The sequence below is a fragment of the Nothoprocta perdicaria genome, unplaced genomic scaffold (genome assembly GCF_003342845.1).
Source record: "Nothoprocta perdicaria isolate Ctin4 unplaced genomic scaffold, notPer1 scaffold_12, whole genome shotgun sequence".
In the NCBI taxonomy this organism is placed as follows: Eukaryota; Metazoa; Chordata; class Aves; order Tinamiformes; family Tinamidae; genus Nothoprocta; species Nothoprocta perdicaria.
In genome coordinates this window covers 6,501,865-6,526,482 of record NW_020454316.1, presented here as the reverse complement: position 1 = coordinate 6,526,482, position 24,618 = coordinate 6,501,865, and the positions used below count along the sequence as shown (strand labels likewise).

Below are 24,618 nucleotides of genomic sequence, written 5' to 3'. Positions count from 1 at the left end.
CTGCGCAAGAGAGGGACGCATGAGGGCAGAGCAGCGTGAGGCAGTGCGAGTCGCTAGTGCTGTGGCCGGGGCCTCATGGAGGCGGCGGCGCCTTGGTGAGCGCCGCGCGGGGCGGCGGGGTCACCCGGCCCGCGGCGGGGATAGCGCCCCCCAAGRCCCCACGACTGCATCACGACTCTTTCCCCCCGCTCCTCCCCGGGCCGTTCCTCCCAAGAAGCCCCAGGCCTCGCCCCGGGGCCMGGCCCGTCCTGTCCGTGGGTCTCTGACTGCCGCCTCGGTCACGCCGCTGCTGAGGATACTCGGGTGCCCCTTTCATCCCTTCTCCCCTTGGGTGGCAGGGAAGGAGGAGCAGGGGGTGCGGGCCCCGGCCTCTGCTTCTAACATCTCCTTTCTTTGTGTCCCCGGCCTTGCTCCAAGCTCGGAGCCGGCTAAGGCCATCAAGGCCATAGACCGCAAGTCCGTTCATCAGATCTGCTCGGGGCAGGTTGTCCTCAACCTGGGCACTGCTGTGAAGGAGCTGGTGGAAAACAGCCTGGATGCAGGAGCTACCAACCTTGGTAGGTTGTTTTTCCATGTAATGTGATCAGAGTGATGCTTAATATGTTTAAATGTGTTTAAATTTTATATACACACATATGTATATAATGTGTGTGTGTATATATATAAAGTACATGTTGTTAAACATGAAGCACACTTTAATTTATCTCTGTAAATACTCTCTGTATTTGAGTCAGGCAGGTTTGTTGTGGTTTTACAGCATGGGTACATAAAGCATTTAAATTTCTGGCTCCAGCTGAGTTCGTAAAAGCTCTTGGTTTTTTGTCTGCATTACTTGTAGCTTGTTTAGTGATTATGTGGCCTCTGTGATGGCCGATCTGTGGCGATTGGATGTGGCTACTGCCAGCAGGCCGTTAAGGTGTAAGGTTTTAGTTTCCAGAGCTTCCCTAATGTTAACTATTACAATTGGAAAGCTTTCTTTCAGACAGAAATACAATGAAGCCCAATTATCTGAAAGTCCAGATTGGTTTGTGTTAGGTTGCCCTAACTTGGGGGGTGGAGTGGAGAGAGGAAGTTGTGGGGTTTTTTTTTTGTTTTACAAACTTGCTGTGGAAATTAGTTTCCTCAAGATTRTTATGAACTTAATATTGAATGTAGTTTATGAACATCAAGAGTTAGAAGACTTTTTATTAATACAATTTGTAGAAATAAAGCTTAAAGATTATGGAGCAGAACTGATAGAAGTTTCAGATAATGGAAGTGGTGTGGAAGAGGAAAACTTTGAAGGCTTGAGTAAGTTGGACTTTTATGTTTGTACATCTGAAAGTATTCATGTATATTTCTCTCTACAAAATCTAAACTTCCTAAATTTAATTGTTTTTAATAGATACTTGACCTTTTTTTAATGACAAAATCACCAGCATGGCTTGTGTAAAACTAGAMTTTCATCTTAGTAGTGCTTGTGTGGTCGCAGTACTTGAAGCTTAGAAGTAGTCTTTGATTTGCTTATTTATTGTGTAAATGAGTGGCACAAAGAATAGCTTTAGCTGTGTCAGAGAAAGTCCTAAATGATTGCTCAGATCCATTTGTGTTTGCAGTAGATTAATCATTGCAAGTGTCAAACTATGGAAATAACAGATTTTGAGAAGTTTTTTTATAAAGTTGAATATTGGCTTAAAATGAATTTGATATTGTGTGTTTGACTGCCAAAGTTTCCATTAGCCTACTTTTAAAGTCATGTGAAATCTGGGGTTGGAAGCAATGCTTATGACAAACGTAACTTTCACCACTGCAAAAAAATACCCACATTCGCAATTAGAGAATTGTTAGACTATAACTTTGTGTTCGTGGTGTGTGATTAAACTCATTGTACGTCCCAGCAAACTTGTTGCCTGTAGTCCAAGCACAGGGCAAGTTTAGAGTGCTGCGACTCCACCCTGCTGGGGCACCCATGGGGCTGGTGCTGGGTCCTCGTTACCTCTGAACATGATGAGATAAACTTGCACGTGACTGCCATGTAACATGCAGAACAGGAGGCTGCGGTGGTTTTCTTGAGTGGCAGCACCTGTGAGTGATACGTTGCTTTCTGGGACAGCTACCATGTACCGCTCTGAGGCAGGTTTCGATGCCAATACCCTTAATACTATATATACTTCCATATTATTTGGCATAAATATGGAATAACAAGTCTATCTGATTTTTTAAGAGGCTTTCCTGTAGGAGAAGGAGAATAGAAAACACTAAACATTGATCTTTTTGGCCCTGGCAGTTATTTAAAATACAGTGTGAGGTAAAGTTATATGGAAATGTTTTGTTCCTTGCAATGCATTCTAAATCTACTTGCATAAATCAGTGTCATTGTAGACAGAAGTAAAATCATGTATTTTAAATATCCTTTTCCAGCTTTGAAACATTATACATCAAAGATACAAGATTTTTCTGATCTAATTCATGTTGAAACTTTTGGGTTTCGAGGTGAAGCTCTAAGTTCTCTCTGTGCATTAAGGTAACACTATTAAACTTCTTATTAGTAGAAAGTTATAACAGCAAAAATAACAAGTCATCTCTTAAGTTCACTATTACTGATCAAAATGTGGCTTTGGAAACTGATTTGTTAGCTCTGTTCTGAGTAGTAGGTTGCATGATATCCTGATGTCTTCCCCAGTGTAAATTATGCCATGGTTCTAAGCATCTGATTGGTCCTTTTATATACGAATTCCAGAATTACTTATGTATGTAAATGTCTATAGAATGACACTCTTGTACATGAAAAGGCTCCCGTGCCCAAAAGTAAACCACTGTAGCACCTAAATGCTGTCTACCAGTCTTTAACTCCTTAAAACTGTATTTAATATATTCCCACATGAACTGTATGCGTGGAACAGTACAGCTGTTATACTCAGTTCTGTGCATCAGGAATATTTTAGTGTAATATATTGATATGAAGAATATAGTGTCCAAACAAAGCCAGAATTTAACATTACATTTTATGACAGGGAAAAAAGAGAGATAAATATAAAAAGAATTTCTTCAATTTTAGCTAGGAAATTTTGACTCTTACACTACTCTTCAGGCATTTTTTTTAGGCATCTTTATGATGAAAAGCTAGCTTTAATTAAAGATGCATCATACTGGTGTAATTTCTATGCTTTATTGGGTCACAAGGAGTGGAAAAATGTTCAGTGAGTAATTCTGTTGCCTCTTCCCTCCCTCAGTGATGTTACCATTTTTACCTGCCATAAGTCTGCAAAGGTTGGGACTCGTTTGATATTTGATCATAATGGTAAAATTACTCAGAAAACTCCTTATCCACGACAACAAGGAACAACTGTTAGCGTACAACAGTTATTCTATACTTTGCCAGTGCGGCATAAGGAATTTCAAAGAAACATTAAAAAGGTAGGTTAGATCAGAAGTTATTTTAAAGGAGTGTGATATTTCAGAGGTTTTTTTATTAATGTTATTGCTGAATGATATGTACGTTCTTTTTTGTCAGACTRTTTCATGCCTCTTGTAGCTTTTTAAAATAAAAACAATGTTTCCATATTCTTTTCTTTTCTATTTTGCACCTGATCTGATTTAGAGGTGCAATCTCAAATCTCCAAATGTTGATAAGGTTCAAGATGATGATCACCTTTGCACATCCATGAAYTGAGGGAATGTTGTATTCTAAGCTACTTATTTAAAAGATTAATCTTAARTTTGTTGTTTTCAAAGACACTATTTTTTAGGTTCTTTTTAATCCTGTTTTGAAAAGATGACCCCCTTTTGGAGATGTTTGTGTTGCATAAAAACATAGAATGTCCCTTTCAGACYTTTTTTTTAAGCGACATTTTAAATAAATGTGACAATTATATTTTCTTTATTAGGAATATGCAAAAATGGTGCAAATATTGCAAGCATACTGCATTGTTTCGAAAGGAGTTCGCATTAACTGCACTAATCAAATTGGCCAAGGGAAAAAAAGTCCTGTGGTATCCACTACTGGAAGTCCTAGCTTAAAGGAAAACATCGGAGCAGTATTTGGGCAAAAACAGGTATTACTTACTATTGAAGATGAAGATAATGTAGTTGAAGAGAAATATTTTAAAGATGTACCTAAACGGAGAGGATGCAGGAAACTTAAAAGCAGAAAGGGATGGAGYGTCTGTTGTGTTCCRGCACACCCTACAGGTGAAAAAGCAGAGACACTGTAGCCRTGTTTCCCACAAAGTTTCTGAATCTGATTAAGGGAAACTTGTTTTAATGGGAGAAAAATGGTACTAGAGATAGGGTTAATATCTCTCTGAAGCCAGTTTTGTAAGTTTTTACGTGACTTGTAAGAAGTGAGGGGCCTTGATCTGTGCTTTTGAAAATCAGTATGGGCACAGTCTGTATGCCACAAAACCAAGCAAAAAAATCCTAGAAATTTTGTGATGCGAAAGTTCTTAATTAGGGGATAGAAAACAGCTTCCTGGCTTTTGCATCTCTTTCCTGAGAAGTTAAGTTACTTTGGGTAACCTTTAAATGGGAATTGCAGTCAGCCATTGTAGAGGTATGAACTGTGATGGTTTCTAAAGAACAGYTTTAAGATTATTTGCTGTTCTCTAGAAGAATGCAGAAGAGTAAGAAGAGCAGTAGAAACATCCTTTGTACAATGGTACAATACTGCCATCAAGCATGTTGAGTGGTTGATAGCTACCTGCTGTTGCTGATAAGCAGTTCCTCCCCTCACAGTGTCCATGCTGTGCCCAAAAGAGCAGGTGGAAGATGCAATTTGGTGCTGTCGAACAGTGCTAACTTTTAGTAATATTGGTAATACAGAGTAGACATTTATATAGATATGTTAAGTAACATTACTGTGGATGAATAAAACTTGAAGCATGGAGAAGAATAACTGGAAAGTTGATTGTTTAAATGTACCTGATAATCTTGTATTAGCTGAAGTGACTGTTAATGTTGGGGATTTCATTTTCAGTTGCAGAGCCTCATTCCCTTTGTTCAGCTACCTCCTAATGAAGCTGTTTGTGAAGAATATGGACTCAACACTACTAACATGCCACAAAATTTTTATAGGTAAGTAGAAAAGTACAAATCACTGTTGCCGGTGGCATTTTAACATAGCTTAAATTAAAAAAAAATATGRAAAGTATGGCAGTTAGTAATAAAAGTAATGGAGAACATGTTATGATATTTGGGAAAGAATATCACTTGGGGGAAAATCATTTCAGGACTGAAGTGGTACTAGCCAGGCGAGAAGGTACTGGCATATGTGTCCTACCTAATTTTAGCTTCCTCTAAGTTAATCACCTAGATTATTGCTCTCAATTATTGTAATTTATGCATGAATCCATAGCTTACACCTGCATTTCTTAGTTGTGTTACTAGGAAATGATATGAGATGAATGTAAATCAGATTGTGTAAATACCTTTTACTTTCTTTACCATTTTTTTCAATTGCTATATGTGAGATTTGCAAATAGATGCCTCCATATCTGACCTTTAATATTRCTTCACAGCTAACTCCTCTTTAGAGCAGAAAAAGTCTGAATGCAGTATGAATGCATGTTTTTTWCTTCTCTCCTTTCTTCTCCTACTGCCTGGTGGCCTATTAGAGCTGAAAACCGGTTAGCAAAACCTAGGTAATCTGGGATAGGGAATTTATACACCATCAGCAAGTATGCTTATATTAGTGTTGCTTTCAGCCCTTATAAAGTATTCCTCCGTGAAATATGCTTCTTTCCTGTCATTTTTACCTTGAACTTACTATATTATTATTCAACAGAATCACAGGCTTCATTTCTCGTTGTGATCATGGTGTTGGAAGGAGTGCTACAGACAGACAGTTTTTCTTTATCAACCAACGTCCATGTGATCCAGCAAAGGTGCAATTTATATATTTTTACAATAGCAGCACTAACCTGTTTGATATCACCCAGAAATCACTGGATTAGTAACTGATGTACCTGTTTTCTGCTAAAATGTTGCTAGTTAGGGTCACTTACAGTTTTGTCTTCATTGGATCCATCTGTGTAAACAAAACTTTAATCATATAAACTATGATTAGATGGATTAGTTGTGTTATTGGGAGTTAGRTGAACACTGACAGAAAGTAGAAGATGGTTTTATTGTGTGTGTTTTTCTTTTTTCCAACTTCTCTACAGGTTGCCAAGATTGTGAATGAAGTTTATCACTTATACAATAAACACCAATATCCATTTGTTGTTCTTGACATTTGTGTAGATTCTGGTGAGTTGTCAATATTTTCAGTAGCTTCTGTAAACGCTTAAATTTAGTGTAGGTTATGTTGATATTGAAGGAATTCTTGAGATCATTGCAACCTTTATTTATACGAATACTTGTTGAGATGTGTTTTTTTTTTTTTTGTTCTACAGTTTGTGATGGAGAGACAGCGTCTAGCTGTGGTTTCACTTTTTCTATATTCAGAAGTAATCTTTGTCTCAAGTAGTGAGAAAAAGACATTCTTGTGATTAGCTTAAATAGAGGAGTCGAGGGGGAAGTTACCATGCTGTCAAAGTTAACTGTRGCTTTGTTTATTATCCTGCGAATAAATACAGAAGTGAATGAGGAGCAGAAAACCTTGATTCAAGGATGCAAGAAGCAATTATATATACAAATATATGTAATATATAATAATATATATATAATCATACAGGATCATGTCTAAAGTAGTTTTTCTTCTAATTTTTAGAGTGTGTTGACATCAACGTAACTCCAGACAAAAGGCAAATTTTACTGCAGGAAGAGAAACTTCTCTTAGCAATTTTAAAAACTTCTCTGATAGAGATGTTTGGTAGTGATGTTAACAAGCTGGATGTCAATCAGAAACTTCTGGACATTGCAGGTAGGACAAATGCAAAATGTGGAAGTCTTTCTGTGTGGTATATGCTAGAGAATTTAGAATGGAAAAATGTTTTAAAAACATGAAAAAATAACAAAAGTGGCTGTTGATGCATACGTTAAGGCAGATTTTTCATGTGTTGTTTATATTCTGGTTGTAATGTTGGTGTTGACATTTATAATAGAGGATCCTAAGTTATTAGGTGACTTACAGTCATATTTAGGGTAAAAGTTCAATACAAAATTAATTGATAATGTTTGGAAAACAGAGTCTTTCCAATGTGGAAAGGGAAAGATCAGGAGATCTGTGTTTCAGAAGAGAGAGTGGGGAGATGGATACAGTATTTTAGGCTGTTCCCACACACTGCTATTCACCCACTTTGTTCACAYAAATACCATAACGATAACCACAACTTGTTTACTTTCTCAAAGACCTAACTGCTTTTCCATCAGATAGCTGTGTGCAATTAAGCAGTCCCATGCTTAATTGTGGTAAWAGGCTTAAGGGCTCATTTGAGGAGTTAGTTATTTTTCTACATCTCTTGTTTCCTTAACAAAACAACATCATTCAATTTCTTTTTTCCTATTTATCCTTAAGTTAAAATCCTAAAATATCTTTTATTCTGTTTTTATTAGGCAACTTGAAGAGGACTCTTCCTGAGGAGACTGAAAAGCCGCAGATAGAAGTGCTGCCTGACTCTAAAASTCAAAATCCAAGCAGCGCTGGAAGTGAAATAATGACTCTCACCAGATTAAGGGAGTCATTCTCTCTTCATCAAATGACAGAGAGCAATTTTCAAAGCCCTAAAAGGGTAAAACGGCAGCACAGCTCCCCTAGAAAACTGCCATCATTTGATACCACTTGGAGTCCTGTAAGCACTCGAAAGACTGCCCTGAGAAAGGAGTCTGAGAGTTGTTGTGAAGTGGAGTCAAAGATGTCAGCTACAAGCAGATATTTGAGAAAATTAGAAGATAATACAGATTCTGGATTCTCTAGCACCTCTGCTGAATCAGATGTTGGTTATAATATGCCAAAAGATGAGAGCTACAGTGAAAGACCAACTAATTCTTCAGAAGAAATCGGCAACTCCAAAGAGGAGCTTCAAAATGAATGTCTCAAAACTGTTGGACTAAGTGAGAAATCACTGGAATGTGATGTGCAGTTCTTGGGCACTGTGCACAAGTTAAACCAAGTGGAAGACTGGAATAATTCAAATAACTTATCTCAAGTAGCCAATAGTTCTTCCCCGAGAAAAAGTTATTTTAAAAGTAAAGCAGATGATTTAAAGGCAGATCCATCTTCTGAAGAGAAGAGTAGTAAGCACCATCTGGCATATGTTGATGTACTGGTAGAAGTTAAAAAGAAAACTGTACCACTAGAGTTCTCTATGAAGGTTTTAGCAGAAAAAGTAAAAAAGGTAATACAGCAACAAAAGAAAAGGATAGAAACACGGAATTATAGAAGATTTAAAGCAAAAATTAGCCCTGGAGAAAATAAAGTAGCAGAAGATGAGTTAAGAAAAGAGATTAGGTACTTACTTTTATTTTCTTAATTTTTTAGATTAACCAAACAATCATTGAAATAATTGAGGAAAAATAAAAGAACTCTTGAGTTGTTGGCGGGAAAGGCTTATGTCCACAATGCATCTTTTATTTAATATATACTATTAAAACATCATTCATGGAACAGAAATGGTGTAATCAGAAAACAGCACCAGATTTCAGATAATTCCTGTGTTCATTTATTGCTAAAAGGAGTTCTTTCTCTTTTATACAGAGTGTTTTCAGCAGGACAGAAAAAGATTTTAAAGTTTTATACTGTCTAATTTAGTAACTCATGACATGTAATCCTTCTGTATTTTCCATCTACAGTAAAGAAATGTTTGCAAAAATGGAAATAATCGGCCAATTTAACTTAGGGTTCATAATAGCAAAGTTGAATTCTGATCTCTTCATAATTGACCAACATGCTACTGATGAGAAATACAACTTTGAGATGTTACAACAACACACTGTTCTCCAAGGTCAGAAGCTGATTGCGTAAGTATTTTCAGTGTGTCAACTGAAAGTGTGTTAGTGTGTTTTTGTTTTTTAATATATGTAATGCAGAGAGCTCTCTACTGTTTATAGATTGCTTCTAATGTTTGAGTGGCCTGTAATATGTACCTGTCCAATACCATTATTTTTCTCTCTCTTTTAGGCCTCAAAATCTTAATTTAACTGCCGTAAATGAAACTATTTTGATTGAAAATCTGGAAATATTCAGAAAAAATGGATTTGATTTTGTCATAAATGAAAATGGTGAGTTTGGACAAGAACTACTGGGAGTAAGAAAGTAGATAGTTTTTTTCCGCTTTTATGTTAGTTCTCTGTAGTTTATTAAAAATAATATACATTTAATACAGTATGTAAATTAAAGTGAATTTAAGATTTTTGTGACCTGCTGAACTATGTACAGAGCATCGTACATAAAACATTGATCTCAAATTTGGTTAAAGAAGTTGGTGTAGGCTCTTTGCATCACTGTGCAACTCAATAGTATTTTCTGGATACATGACATTAAAATTCTTTTGCTGCATTAATAAAATACTTGTAGGGTTTTGGCAGGGTTAGAAGTAAGCAAATTATAATCTAATAATTTTAAGATAATACATAATAATGTCCTTCAGCTTTCTTTATGGCTTTAGTGCTGACATTGTGTGTACTTGCTAGCAAACTGCATAACCTAAAAGCTCTTCATTGTGCTTTTTATAAGGCAAGAGCAGTTACTGTTTAACACGTAGAGCTTTGTAGGAGAAGATTATGGAAGTACTGTGTTACGAGTTTGACACTTGGGAAGTTACTATGAATTTTCCATACTGCTTTTTACTTTTATAATCTCTACCTCTTTTTGCCTAAAACATTGTTAAGTATAATGCTCTTGGCATCCAAAAAAATTATTTCGTAGTCATGTAGCCAACATCCATCAAAAGACTGTAAATCTTGGCAAATGCACAGATCACGTTAATATGTGTAAAAGTTTCTCTCTCTCTCTCTCTCTCTCTCTCTCTCTCTCTCTCTCTCTCTCTCTCTCTCTCTCTCTCTCTTCTTTTTTCCCCCTCAAAACAAAAAGTAACTACTTATGATCCTCTGTTTGCTAATCTTGCAGCTCCTGTAACTCAGAGAGTTAAATTGATTTCTTTGCCAACAAGCAAAAACTGGACTTTTGGTCCACAAGACATAGATGAAATGATTTTCATGTTAAGTGATTGCCCTGGAGTCATGTGTAGGCCCTCCAGAGTCAGACAGATGTTTGCTTCTCGAGCTTGCAGAAAGTCTGTAAGTACTGTGCTTGATATTTTTGTACAAATAAATATAGCCTATGTCATTGAACTGTTTYGTTACATTTATATTTACATATTGCAGGGGAGATGTTTACTGTTTGGTGTCAACAGCTGATCCTTCATTTTACTCCTGTTTTTGTCCARTAAACTTCCAGAAATTCTTCTAAATTTATATGAAATTTGTTTCTAACCAGTGCACTTCGTAAACATAATTATTTGTATGTTGTTTTTTGATTATGCAGGTGATGATTGGAACTGCCTTGAATATACAGGAGATGAGGAAACTGGTCACCCATATGGGTGAGATTGAACATCCTTGGAACTGCCCCCATGGAAGGCCCACAATGAGACACATAGTCAGTCTAGATTTGATTTCGCCAGAATAACAGTCAGTTTGTGTATTAACACTCCCCATTTTAACTGCTTGATATAGTATCTTGAGCTTTTATCATGACTATTTTTCTTAAAAAATTTTAGCCTCTATTTTTTTGTATTTGAAGATGGTAAGAGGTGAAGGCCTTCCGCATGCATTCACTCTTGCTTCTATCAAGCTRTCATTTTGGACATACTGGAACTCATACATAAATAACATTTATTGTGGTTTACCCTGTATATTACTTGCTTTGCAATCAAGATTTTTTAAAATAAATCTTTATTCATTGTAGCAAAGGCATTTCACTTAATTTTACATATCGATGTGAATGTAAAAGTTGCATTTATATAATTACTTCAAGCATTAATACTGATTTAATGTATTTAACTAGTTCCTTGACATCATTCTTAAATGCAGGAATTGAATTTTTAAATAGCAATGTTCCTCTGCTTATCTAAGACACTTGATTTATTACGAGCTAGGCTTCCTTTTGAGGGGAAAAGGCCGGGAAGGGGAGGGTTGCTCTGGGGAAATRAGCCAGTTTAAAAGGGCGCCCCTGAGGCGGGATCCCCCTCAGCGCTGGGGGCGGGAAAGGACACGGCGCGGGCTGCGCGCGCAGGCGCGCTGGGAGCCGCGCGCCGCGGTTGCTATGGTGACGGCGGCGGGCGCGCCAGTGCGGCTGCGCGGAGCAGCGTCTCCCCCAGCCCGTTCCCCGGCGCCGCGCGCGGGTCCRGCGGCCGCCGTCGTGTGAGGAGGTCCCGACACGGCGGCGGGTCCGGGCGGAGGGGGGTGCGGCCGCCACCGGCCTTGGCGCTGTCGCGGTGTCCGTGACGGAGAGAGCGGCCTCACGGTGGTGCAGGGTGGCAGTCATCGTCGTGCCCCTGCTACTCGTAGCTTTCAGTATAAAATGCAAAAAAATTGTATTTGTAGCCCTAAAAGCAACTTTAAATCCGGAATGCTTCTCCAGGAACCTCAACCTCAGTTGTCCTCATCTGAGAGAAATGGCCGTTAGCTTTTCTATGTTGTTATTTCTAGACTCGTAAAAGCAGTTTGGTAGAGATGTAGGCCTCTGATTAGCCAAACTAGAGTATCTGATAATAGGCTTTTCTGGTTTAGTGATTTTGATGGATTTCCTTGTAATTCACAGCTGTCTCTTCTTGCTAAGCTGGAGGTTTGCGCAGCACAAGCTGAAACTATCTTGTGGGTAATTGTTGCATCTCTCAACTCAATAGTTTTAAATACTTACATGTAATTGTGGGGGAAAAAAAAAAGCCTCATATCTGTATTTGTTTGTCAAATAGATTGTGAGGGAGAAGGTTTCTATCTAAGAAGACAGTAGATGTTCAGGAGAAAAATATGTGTTGAGACAATGCAATAGTAATGGCAAAAGATAAGAAGAAAGATGGCAAGAAATCAGAAAAATCTGCACGTCGTCCTCCTCCAGCTCCCGCATCAGCACCTCCTCCTCCTGCCCCTCCTCGCCCTCGACCTTCTGCACCAGCAACTGCAGTTGAGAGCAGCACAAGGAAGATGGGAGGTTTGCAGACTGGGGATGGAGGAAAGAAAAAACAAGCACGTCCTTTGGTAACAGAAAAAGCACCAAAGACAGGGGAAGTACCTCCAGCCCATTATGTTCCGTTATACCCTGAGGAGTCTCTTCTCACTCGGGTTATTGTAGAAAGGTATGTTTGCTACAACCACAGTCATTAAGTCAGGACTGTTCATGCAGGAATACTCGATGCATTTCATACCCACGGGCTTGTTCTACCTCTGTATATCCAGCAGTGCTGCTGGTGCTCTGTGCACCTACCTAAAGCCTCACTCTTTTGCCCTTCTAAAGTCAGAGTGATATTTAGTAGACAAAGAATTTGTGGATCAAATACACCTATAATATTTCCACATGTTGCTGCCCTTTGATGTTTCAGGCCATTGGTATTTGGATCAGGGCATAGACTGCAGTAAATGATAGGTCGTTAATTCTGTGTTCATCATTGATTTAGTTTTACTTATGGGAACTTGAAATGTCCATCTTGAGTTTATCTTCTTTGTAGGTATGAAGGTGCTAAAGTCCATGGACTGTATGAAGGTGAAGGCATTGCCTATTTTGAGGGGGGAAATACATACAAGGTGAGCATATAAACAAAAAAGAGAAAAGARATGGAAATGGGTCAAGTTCTAGAACTCTTAGTGTAGGTAGAGTCTGAGCAGTTAAAATCTGGAAGCTCTGTTTCTGGCATTAAAAGTTTTCTTTTGATACTAGTAATTGAAGGGGATTTAATATTATTTCAAAGTCTTACAGTTGCTGTAAGCTTAGCTATGGTAGAAGTGAACTTGAAAACGATACTGTTTTCTTCATTTTGAAGGGCATGTTTTCTGAGGGACTTATGCATGGCCAAGGGACTTACACATGGGCTGATGGAGTGACATACAAGGTAAAGTGCAATACAGCTTATGAATGAACAGTATTGCAGCCAAGAAGATATGCAATTTCAAAGAAAATAAGTAAGTGACAATAGTTGGCATAATGCAGGTAGCTACTGCAGTAGCTATGGCAGTAATTTCAGTCAAGCCTGGATTCTTGCAGGCGTTTGCTCTTACCTCCTTTGCACTTAAGTGGGAGCATCGAATCACATGTGATAGCTTTTCTAAATGCTGCAATTTAATTTTTTAGGGGACTTTTGTTAAGAATGTACAAATGCATCATGGCTGTTACACGTGGATTGATGGCAGCACATATGATGGATCAATCAGCAATGGAGTTAGGCATGGATTTGGATTGTTCAGGAGTGGTACGTGTGCAGTTTCTTACATTGGCTACTGGTGTAATGGCAAAAGACATGGAAAGGTAAATAAAAACATGAAATGAGATTGTTGTCTTGGATGAGTTGTATTCAGAACAGAAAGCACTTGTGTGCAAACATTTGGCCAGAAATATATCTTGTGAGATATATAGATATACATATCTATATATATCTATATATATCTATATATATATAATGTGTGGGTGTATGTGTGTTTGCGCATGTAGGATCTTTTCTATAGTAAAAGAGCTGACTGGTATGCTAAAGGCAATGTAATTTTTCTATTATGTAACTCTAATTAGAAGATGATAGAGTCAGAACTGACAAGAGCATCAGTAGCTGTGTTTTGTGCAAGTCTGAYAGAATGGTTAGCTTCCCACTGATGGCAGAGTGATCCCACCTCCAAAATGTAGAACAGTAGACTAAGTATGATAATAGCCAAGGCTGTCCTATGTACTCTAAGTAATGTGTAGTTCTAGTCTTTTAAAGGGACTTACCTTTTAACTGTCTCAATTTTGTGCATCCCACCTGAGACACTACAGAGCCTGAAGTTTTGAAGACAGTGCTCAGCATGTGAGGAGGATGACTTCTAATTACATGCTTTGAGTTTTGTGTCACTAATGGGACACTGAAATTATGCAGGCTGCTGTGGATGGTCACCAGGAGAATKGTCTGAGAGGAAGCAATGAGGCAGGGAAAACTTCAACAATTAATGCTGCATGCTAGTTGCATGATTGCTTTTTAAAGGAGGTAATCGTAGACCTAGTGTTGAAAGTTCTAGATGAGTCAGAAAGCTGATGCACCTCTTAAGTGGTCCTTAGGTTGGTGAAGTTACAACCTTTGAAAGATTGTAACATCTGTGTACATCTGTGCAAGATGCACAATCTCTAGGCTGAGAAATGTGCTAGACTTTGTAATGTAGTATGCTTTTTTTTTTCTTCTATGCAACAGGTGTGTGTTTTTTAAGGTCTCAAGTAGTATTTATAGAAAGARAGTGTGTCTATATTTAATTTTAACTCTTCAATTTATATTAAAGTGACTATAGGTAAGAGTCTGATAGCATCTGGTATGTTTTATATGGAATGTGAAAACTATTTTTATTAAATGTAGTTTAATATTTGGCTATTGATGTAAATGGACCACATAATTTGTTTCAGGGTACCATTTACTATAATCAAGAACATACCTCTTGGTATTCAGGTGAATGGGTAAATAACAACAAAGAAGGATGGGGAATTAGATGGTAAGTATGATTGTTCTTCAGGTTTTTGGTTTCTTTTTTTGCATGTATTATCCAGGTTTACCTATTGTTTAAAATGGGCTAAGGTACTATGATTTCATAATAGTATTTGCTTTAGTGGAATTAGTAATCRTACAAAGTGCTCAATATTAATAAACCAGACTTTCTTTATGACTTAAAGTTTTATCTTGATATACTTCTGATTATTCTGAAAAGAAAGTCATCTAAAGACAAAATAATCAAAAGTCTAACTTGATAAACCAGAATTTATCATATTAAATCATCCCAAATGATTTGAATAGGTGAAACTTCTTTCATGAATTAGTGAATTATTTGATGAAATTATGCATGAAAGAACGCTTTGACTAGCAATGACAAAGAATCATAGTGCAAAGAGTTTTTGTTTTACAGTTGTTTGTAAGTTAAAAATGAGGTGAACAACGAGTAAATCAATCCGGTCTATCCATGTCACAGTGAGCCAACTTTCAAATGACTGCTAATATCCCTTGAGATATTACTGCAAACCTTGTTTTCATACGATTCAGTTAGAATTGCATACACATGATTGTATACTGAATAGTGAATTAKACATACATAGTATATACATACTGGATTATGTAAGTGACCTATTCAGGCAGATGATCAGCAAAAGTCTACATACTGTAACTGAGTTTTCTTGATCCAAACTACAGCCATTTGTACTTGTGCTTCAAGAAAATTTAATAGTATCTTAACATAGTTGTTTTATCTGAGACTGGTAAGTAGCCAATCTTCTTTCACATTGTCGGTCTTTTGAAGCAATGCATGAGTCCAAATGCTGTCTTAATACAGAGTATCWCTCCTAATGTTTTTCTCTTGTTATCCCTCAACAAAAGACATGTAAGTCTCGCTGATGAACAGGGAGAAAGTTATTTATTATTTTTGCCCCGTGCTGTTTTTGTACCCTGCTTGAGCAGGAGGTTGGATTAGATGATCGCTAGAGGTCTCTTCCAACCTCAACCATTCTGTGATTCTGTAATTTTTTTTGTGTAGGAGAGCCTGTCTTACTATTTTCTCAGAGTGGCTAAGGCATTAACTTTCATGCTTTTTTATGCAGCTATGAGTCTGGAAATACCTATGAAGGTCAGTGGGAGAAAAATGTACGTCATGGAGAAGGAAGAATGAGGTGGTTGACTGCTAATCAAGAGTATATAGGACAGTGGGAATATGGCATACAGGTATTCATTCTTTTTCCAACAACCTCTTTAATTTGATATCTGCTCATTTTGGTARTGAAACAAGATAAAGAACTTTATGCATTGTCAAAGAAGCTTTGTACCATTTATTCACAGTTGATTCTCATGCTGTTAGCTAGATTCCAGTTTTTACAAAATCTTACAAAATGATAATTTAATTCTTTAATTTTAAATCTGGACCTATAGCAATACTAACTCTTTTGATGACTTTTTTTTTCTAACATTTTTTCAGCATGGATTTGGCACTCATATATGGTTTCTGAAGAGGATGCCATTGTCTCAGTATCCTTTGAGGAATAAATACATAGGTAATTTTGTAAAAGGGGATYGTCATGGACATGGGAGATTCGTATATGCCAGTGGAGCAGTGTATGATGGAGACTGGGTGTGCAATAAGAAGCATGGCAGGGTGAGTACTGACAAATAGTGAGAGAACCTTAAAGACAGCATGAGAATAGGGTTTATTTTCCTCTGTGTCCAGATTTCTGAAATGAAAACTATATTCAGTTTGCAATGTGGATGGAATTGCAACATAAAGTAGATTTCACTGAAAGCCATAGGACTGCACAGAGTCTGGGCAGCAGGTTTGACTACTGGGCCAGGGTGTATGTGTGTATATGGACATGTGTTTTAAAATGGTGTTTCAGGTRCTTAGTTGAAAAACATCAAGATACACCTGTTGGTCAGTAGTTTCAGTGTATGTTACCGTATGTACTAGGGAATTTCAATTTACTGTTGTATAAAAAAAAAGTACAAAGTCTAAGAAAAATATATCTCATATATTGCATTTTAACAGGGATTCTTATAAGGAAAATTGAGAGGATTAGTATTGTTTTTACCGATCTTGTACTAAATGGGCAAATTTGTATTGAAATTAAATCAATCTGTCTGTAGGGCAAGTTTATCTTCAAAAATGGACATGTTTATGAAGGAGAGTTTGTAGATGATCATATAGCAGAATATCCTGCTTTTCAAGTGGATGCATTGAGTGAACAAGATCTGAATGCCATCTGTGTACAAAGTCCTTTTGGCACTGGTAAGCAGTTTAAGAAGGCAACAAATTCTGTTTTCTGTTTATTAGGTTTTTTTGTTAGTTGTTACTTTTTTAATAATATCAAGCTGTTCATGTTTATTCAAGTACCATCTGTGTTTCTTCAGAGAACTTTGGTAAAGAAGAGGTGTATTTTTTAATTACAAAAATCACATGCGTTTTGTTTCTGCGCTTCTTGTTTCTTCTCCTTAACACTTCGAGTCGAGTGACAGGTGCATAACACCTTGTTATGGTTTTGGAACACTGTCTGTTTCATAAATGTCAGCATTTGCAATTTCAGCATGTTCTTTTGGATAGTAGTTAAAATCATAGAACCATTATGGTTGGAAAAGACCTTTAAGATCATTGAGTTCACCTTGCCTGCTAAACCATGTCCCTAAGTGCCTCATCCGCATGTTTCTTGAACACTGCCAAGGTCGATGACTTTATGATATTGATTACTAAATATCTGCCTTTCACCTTAAAGTGTATTCTTTTGAAGTTAGTAAAATAAGAATGAATAATGTCTTCTTTTGCTTGTATATTGTTGAAATTCTTAAAATGTAATTTCATTTCTACTTGTTAGAAAACATCAGAATAGTTAATGGCTCACGAAATACTTCTCTTCTGGGACCAAATATTGAATTAGATATATCTTCACTGCTTGACATCTTCCCAGAGAAAGACAGACAAGAAGAAATAAAGCAAGTAAGAGCCTATTGTTTGTTTGGCTTTTTTTTTTTTTTTTTTTTTTTTTTTTTTTTTTTTTTTTTTTTTTTTTTTTTTTTTTTTTTTGCGCTAATGTGTTTCACATAATTTTGCTTTATGCACACAAACCAGAAATAAATTAAGTCTTGCATTCAAGAATTATCCAAAACCTGACAGCAGTAAATGCATGCAAGCAAAAAGAATGGGGAGATAGTGTTATATACTCCTGAGTATCCACTAGAAGGGAATAAAAGATACATTTTTATCTCTGGAAGGGCAATAATAGTCTGCTTACTGCAAGATCCAGACAGAGTCTCTGCTGATGCAGTCCATATGCTGAGTCCACTGTTTCCAAATAAAAGGTTTGATATCAAAATCTTTTTACGTGACTTTTTATTTTATTAGTACAAGGGACAGTGATTCCTTTTAGATATTTTCTGTTCAAAAACTACACAATATTTTCCAYCTATTTATATAAAAACTGATCTGTTGCTTCTGATTCTTCTGTWGGAGTCTTTTACCTACCTTATGCAGCAGTTGATACATTTTTTTACTGTAATTGGCAAAGCTTTTATTGTTAATGGGACCAATGTGTTGAGAGAGATAGAAAGGTTTATGGGCAAATAAACTTGCTTTTATCAGTCATCAAACAATATTTATTATAAGTACATTTGAGTAATGTTTTCATGACAACCAGGAATGGCTCTTGAAAGTTTTGAAGTAAAAAAATTCCTATGCTATATAATGGGATTGATACATTTTGATTCCTACTTGTCCTGAGAATTTATACTGCTTTGTTTAGGTAGAATTTGCTGTGTTGAGACATATGACGAAACTGAGAAGAATTTACAGCTTCTACAGTAGCTTAGGCTGTGATCATTCCTTTGACAACACCTTCCTGATGACTAAGCTCCAATTCTGGAGATTTCTGAAGGACTGCCAGTTTCATCGTTGCAACTTAACTCTTGCCGAAATGGATCGGATATTGAGTGGTTTGTATTTCTATTGACTAAGGGCTAGAATTTAGAAGTTTTAATAGTAAGCTGTGGGGAGCTGGAGTGTCAAATGCTACTGATAACCTCAGCCCTGGTAGTTCAGTGGCCTTGAGCATGTACCTTTCTGCCCCTAGATTTTGCTGGATGCGTTAAGCTCACCCAGACACTTTGCAGCCTTAAATGGGAAAACACAAAATAAAAATACTCTTCAAAAGCTATTCTGAAGATTCATCAATTCAAAAATTATATTATTCTCTGGTCTTGCCATTACTTTTACTTAAAATATCTTAAGAGTCTGAGAAAGAGAAGACAAATGATCTCTCTTGCTTTTTTTCAGTGTTTTTGGAAGTTCTTTTATTTTGTTGTTTTGCTTGCTTAGAGCTGCTGTGGGCCTTTATCACAAAGATGTACTTTAGTGTCCCTCATATATTAAGGGATTAATTCCAATTTCACTTTCCCCTTTACTTCCGTATGTGGTGGGGATGCATTTCCAAAAAAAGAACTTAAAATTGAGGTTTAGATGGTCCATGCTGCCTTGTCCTGCTCATTTAGAAACAGTGCCAGCTCTGCAGCTATGGTCTGATTCTTCCAGGAGTGCTTTAACACTGTGGTAGGTAGAGAACTAGAGGATGAGGGTCTTATGAGCATGTGTTGCTATAAGCATTTTAACATCAGTGATAGCAAAAGAGATTTTTTTTCCTTTTTTTTTTTTTTTAGGTGATAAAAAACTGCTAGAAGAGATACATTCTCCATATGAGAGCTTATTGTTCAAAACATTTTTATCTTTCCTTATTCATCTAGCATTTCATATCTACCATGAGGTGCACAAGTAAGTTTCATTTTTTAAGTAAAATTAATTTCAGTGCAATTTTTTAAGTAAAATTAATTTCAGTGCAATCAGTAAACTTCTGCCAGGGCATCTTCTCTTTTTCTTCTCTTTTGTCTGAGGCATCTGCCTGCCCTTGAACTCTTGCTTATCCATTCCCTTTCTGTGTTGTCTGTGCTGATGCTGTACAAAGTAGAGTCCCAGCGATGACTTGAAGAGTTTAATTCTGCACCTGTATTTGGTACGAGTGTCTCTTTGTCTCGTTTTTTTTTTTTTTTTTTTTTTNTTTTTTTTTTTTTTTTCCCCCCTCCCAGAAACTGCTCTGGCAATGTATTAGTGCTTTTGGAGACTGCTGTATATATTTCTAATATGTAACTATTTTTATTACTCTGTTTAAATTGTAGCACATAATGGTTAAGAGAAAGATAGACTCTGGAATTTCAGTTGGAATTCTGATTCTACTACCTGGGTGTGTTCTTGAAAATTCTGCTTCATGCCTTTTATATGAATTTTATAATATCTTTCACACTCAGCTTAGTAAATGTGAATCTTCTCTTCTCGATCCTCTGTAAGAGGACAGAAATGCAAGCTGATTTTGGGAAGGACTCTGCAGAGAACCTTGAAATTCATTGAAGAGTTCATTTGAGAAAATTCTGTTGTAATTTTTTTACAGAGTAAATATACTTGTAAAGTGTACCTCTAAAAGTTGTTGTGTTCCTTGTGCAAAACCAGAGTATGTGTTTTTGTTTCAACTGTAGAGAGGAAGGTCCTTATCTACATAAGTGTTTCTTAGAAATGATGTTCAGGAATATTATTCCCACTGCCTGCCATATACAGGGTAAGTAATGATCTCTTGTGTGGCTCAGAATTAATTAGTGGTAAATACATGAGAGCTTTTGAGTAATTGTTGTTTTTTCCCTCTTTTTTTTTTTTTTTTTACAGGTATTTTATTTTCTGACCGTGCCATTTGTGCCATGAACTATGTTGACAAATGCTGGGAAATATATAGAGCTTTTTGCAAGCCAAGTACCAAACCTCCATTTGAACCCACAATGAAAATGAGACATTTCCTCTGGATGTTGAAAGTAATGGTTTACTTTGTTTTTCTTTTTGATCTGGCCAAGTACACACTTGTTCAGTTCATATGGTCATTTTAAAATTACCCTGTAGCTCCTGTGCAGTAAGGGTAACTTTATATCAACTGTCCAACAGATGTTAAAGGGATAATTATTCTGATGAACAGTTGTTCTTTTCAGGACCAAATTTTGATTTCTTATTTGAAATCAGTCAGATTAGACAAGTACTTTTTTAAAGTAAGCCCATGATTTTACTGTCTTTAATTATGTGCTGTATGTCTTACTCAAAACCGCTAGAAATTTTCACATAGTCCTTAAAGAAAGTTCATTTAGGTCCCTATGGGAATGCTGTGTTAGTAATAACTAACATTTAATCTTGCACAGGATTTCAAGCTTCTGAGTAAGGAATTAACTGCTTCAAGTCTTGTGGAAATACTTGTGAAAGACTATCCCTCTCTACGTGATGGTGATAGCAGCAACCTGGAGCAGGAGGTGTGTATGGAAAATTTTAGAAAATGCTACAAATACCGACCTATCTGCYAGAACAGCAGAAGAACTTAATTTCTATTTTTCCTGATTGAATTTGTATCTTTTTTTTAATCATTATCTGGTAAACAACATAAAGTGTAAGTATTACTAAAGGACTCATTATACACCTTTTGCTGGAGTTCTTCTTGGTGTTGTGTACGATTGACCTATTGACAGTTGGACTCGATGATCCTGAAGGTTTTTTCAGCCAGAATGTTCTATGACTCTGTTTTTGGTAGTAAGTAAAACAATAAATGTTATGCATCACTGAGAAAAATTCATTGCAATTCCAGCAAAAATATATGCAGTGTTTTATTTTGATTTGTGTAAGGTTTAACATCGTGTATCAACCGCTGATTTTTTGAACTTCAGCCAATTTCAAGTTTTCTTCAGTAAAAAGGGATGTTTGAGAAGATGCAGTGATGTCAGTGAGGCTCAATAAGTAGTTCAGAATTCTTTACTTGCTCAGACATGTACTCATAGTGAAGATATTTTTATAAAAATGAATTAATTGTTGATTGTTTGTTTTACTCTAGTTGGTTTTTCTTGAATTTTTTGAAGCTCTTCTGGATTGTGCACTGGTGTATGTTACCAGTGATGTGATTAAGCAGCAAGTAGAGTATTATATTCAGAAAGGAAATAGCTTTAGAATTGGAAGTCCCTCCGAGGGAACCACAACATTGATGCAGTACCCAGAATATTATCTGTCCCAGGTAAAGTTGTTTTGGATCTCATGGTATAGACATAGAAACCAAATTCCTATTTCCCCATAAGTAGTCATCTGACAGGAACCTTTTCTTGTTTTTTATTTGTTGTTACTTTAGACTGTAACATCACTCTAGATGTTTTTAATACACTTTCAGATTTTCCTAAGTAATTGCACTTGAAAGCCTTCTGATGTTATAGAGGGAGCAGACAGATTGGTTGATGGGTGGAAAATGGGCCTGTCTTGCTTAAAGCTGAGTGTGTAAAATTGCTCTGTGAAAATGGCCATACATAACAAGACTTGCTCATTCCATACAGTGTTGCTGAAGGTATTATTTAGGCTGTAGAATTTCTGTTACTGGGAATTATGCACAAGTTGAAGGTTAGTTTGATTAATTCTCAGAGCATTTCCAGCAAATAATATCATAGCAGTGCCGCCAGTTGAAAGCCAGTACCTTCCCTTGTTCTTCACCTACATGATCCCATCCTGTAGGACTCATTCSCTTGTGTCATTACCAGCCTTTATGTAGTTACACACTGAACTGTAGTTCCAGTTAAACCAGAAGTGTTTTCAGATGCTAATATAAAAATCATCATCTGAAGTGAATTGAATGAACATTTTTTTCTCATGATTATTTTTCTATTAGTCTGTTTGCAGGAGAAGTGTAATGAGTACAGACAAAAATGATGAGCCTTACTCATGCCTGTCTTCAAACAAAAATGCCCTGTCAAAAAAGGGAACAAAGATTCATGAGGTAAGTAAAAAGCTCTTGGTGAAAAGTGGAGTAGAGGGTCTTGCCATTCATATGGGATAGAGAAGCAAAGGTATTTTGAGGTTTGAAAGGGACTAGAATTTCACTTACTAACTACAATGTGCTTTTGTACCTTAATGTGTATATGAACCTAAAAAAGGATGCATTTCCTCTGCTAACAAAGCACTTGTTCCCATGCTAAAGCAGAAGGCAGTGATGAACAAATCAACAGATACATGTTTATTGGCAGTGTAAGGAGTGAGAGGATGAAAACTGGGCAAAGAGACTTAGTAGCACTAGAGAAGGTAACCCTAATATTAAAATTCTTTTAATATGTAAAAGTGTGCCTCATTCATTGTATTTAGCTTGCTGAAAATGAGACATCTTCTGTCTCAGCATACTTGTGATTTGTCTTAATTTTTAGAATAACCTTTTGCTCTGTGTGTTCATTTGTTTTTTGCTTCCTGATAGATGCAGGCAAGAGAATATAAGTCAGCTTGAATATATCTTTTCACATAGCAGGAGTTCCTATAAACATATTCCAAAATTAGAGGCAAGATTAGAGTTCTTCTTCCAGCAAACATCTAAACTTTACTGCCTTGGCACTTTCATATTTTAAAATAATTGCAGAATGCACTTGGATTGGCAGCTTCTTATCTTGCAGTGTAGTAGTTGGTACTATTCCAGTTGTATAGTACCAGTACTATTCCAGTACTATAGTACCAGTAGTTGGTACTATTCCAGTTGGTACTAACTATTTATGGTTAGACAAATGGACACTGTGATTTCAGTTTTTAATTTGAACACAACTCCAGACATTTTAGAACTGAATTCAAAACTTCTTGCCAGTCACAGAGACCCTGTGAAGACACATTGCTGTGTTTCCAAGACTTTCGTATCGGTGAGTACACGAGTTTGTTTTAGAGCATCAGTGAAGAGTCTCAGAAGAGACTCACTCTTGCTGCAGCTTTAAAGATAATTAAAAAGGTAGGTGCTTCTTGGAACAGTTGTGCTTGTATGGAGGGAAGCAGCACTCAGTTCTGCACTTACGACGAAGCTTAACTCTTTWATGTATAGTTTCATGCGCTGGAAACATGTGGTGAGCTGGTCAAATTTGAAACTCTGAACCTCTGCTGTGAGGATTTCAGAACTGTTCCTCCATGTTGAAATAATCGATTAGAATATAATGAGTGTTTTTATTAGATTTTTAGATCTAGGATTTACTTAGTCCTAGTTCTTTTCTCTTATTAGCTTTTCCTTCCTTGAATGTCGATTCAGTGTGTTTGTCTAGTCTTTCATCATCAAGTCAACATCTTTGGATTCTGTGTTTCTGCTAAGGGCATGTGGGCACAGGAGGAGGAAACCTGAGCAGATGTGCTGGCTTAGCTGGAGCTCAACAGGTGCTGTTGACTGTGAGGTGTGATGTAGTGAGACTGTTCAAAGGTTTTACAGGGAAATTCCCTACTGCGGTTTGCTTGCTATGACTTGCAACACAAAATTCACTCTCTTCACTCTACTGCTCCTCCAGGCAACTGAAGGGCTGTATTCCTGTATAGACGTGCTACTTGGTTGCCTCAATCTCTTTCCTGCGTTTTCCTGTTTCTTTTACTGTCACACTTATGTCCCTGCTAGCCATTGCTAAATAGCAAGAAAATGGGCAGGTAGTGGTGCTGGTAATATAGAAAATAGCAACAAATTGCATTTGCTCTCAGCTGGCTGCTCTTATGAGCTCCTCCTCTCTATTGTCCATCAAAGTTATCTGTAATACTCAGAATCAGTCCCACTAAATCACACTTGTACAGGTATCACATCAATAATGTTTATAAGGACTAACAGTGTTAGAATCTTGTAGAAATAATTGGTGCTCACATGAATACCAACCAGTGAGTGTGTTTGAAGGCTGGTTGCACATAGTCAAGGAAGAGAGTTTGAAGGAAGAGAGTCAGCAGATAAGATGGTCTCTAACAAATTCATCGAACCTGGCCCAGCAGCTCAGTCGTGGTAGGCAATTCTACCCTGAGCTCACAAGTCTTGTTGAGCTGTTGGAAGGGGTAGTAAAACACATGATCTGAGAATGAGTCTGCATTTTAATATGCATAGTTAGTATTTTGACTTTTTTTGGTAACTATACCAGTAGGTATACATTTAAACATTTTTAGGCTGATTTTTTTGGTCTGTATGGAGCTTTT

At 36.9% G+C, this 24,618-nt stretch overlaps 2 protein-coding genes across 2 annotated transcripts in view; both read left to right on the top strand.

The window, feature by feature from the left end:
* Positions 1-19: 19 nt before the first annotated feature.
* PMS2 (PMS1 homolog 2, mismatch repair system component) lies at positions 20-10,824 on the top strand. The gene is made up of 14 exons (XM_026053937.1): positions 20-557; positions 1,204-1,290; positions 2,401-2,503; positions 3,213-3,396; positions 3,867-4,034; positions 4,955-5,052; positions 5,762-5,861; positions 6,141-6,225; positions 6,689-6,841; positions 7,474-8,368; positions 8,710-8,877; positions 9,038-9,138; positions 9,986-10,155; positions 10,403-10,824. The coding sequence occupies exons 1-14, from the start codon at positions 20-22 to the stop codon at positions 10,544-10,546; spliced, it is 2,994 nt and encodes a 997-aa protein (XP_025909722.1). The 3' UTR covers positions 10,547-10,824.
* A 616-nt stretch (positions 10,825-11,440) lies between these two features.
* LOC112959763 (radial spoke head 10 homolog B2-like) overlaps positions 11,441-24,618 on the top strand; it is a 21,732-nt gene continuing 8,554 nt past the window's right edge. Inside the window, exons 1-17 of the mRNA XM_026053864.1 lie at positions 11,441-12,215; positions 12,585-12,660; positions 12,897-12,965; positions 13,205-13,378; positions 14,492-14,577; positions 15,671-15,791; positions 16,042-16,218; positions 16,704-16,845; positions 17,426-17,547; positions 18,350-18,539; positions 19,260-19,371; positions 20,127-20,206; positions 20,311-20,453; positions 20,829-20,936; positions 21,509-21,685; positions 22,325-22,432; positions 23,279-23,330. Coding sequence (XP_025909649.1) covers positions 11,914-12,215; positions 12,585-12,660; positions 12,897-12,965; positions 13,205-13,378; positions 14,492-14,577; positions 15,671-15,791; positions 16,042-16,218; positions 16,704-16,845; positions 17,426-17,547; positions 18,350-18,539; positions 19,260-19,371; positions 20,127-20,206; positions 20,311-20,453; positions 20,829-20,936; positions 21,509-21,685; positions 22,325-22,432; positions 23,279-23,330 — 2,239 coding nt within the window. The 5' untranslated portion in view covers positions 11,441-11,913. The remainder of the gene's footprint in view (positions 12,216-12,584; positions 12,661-12,896; positions 12,966-13,204; positions 13,379-14,491; positions 14,578-15,670; positions 15,792-16,041; positions 16,219-16,703; positions 16,846-17,425; positions 17,548-18,349; positions 18,540-19,259; positions 19,372-20,126; positions 20,207-20,310; positions 20,454-20,828; positions 20,937-21,508; positions 21,686-22,324; positions 22,433-23,278; positions 23,331-24,618) is intronic.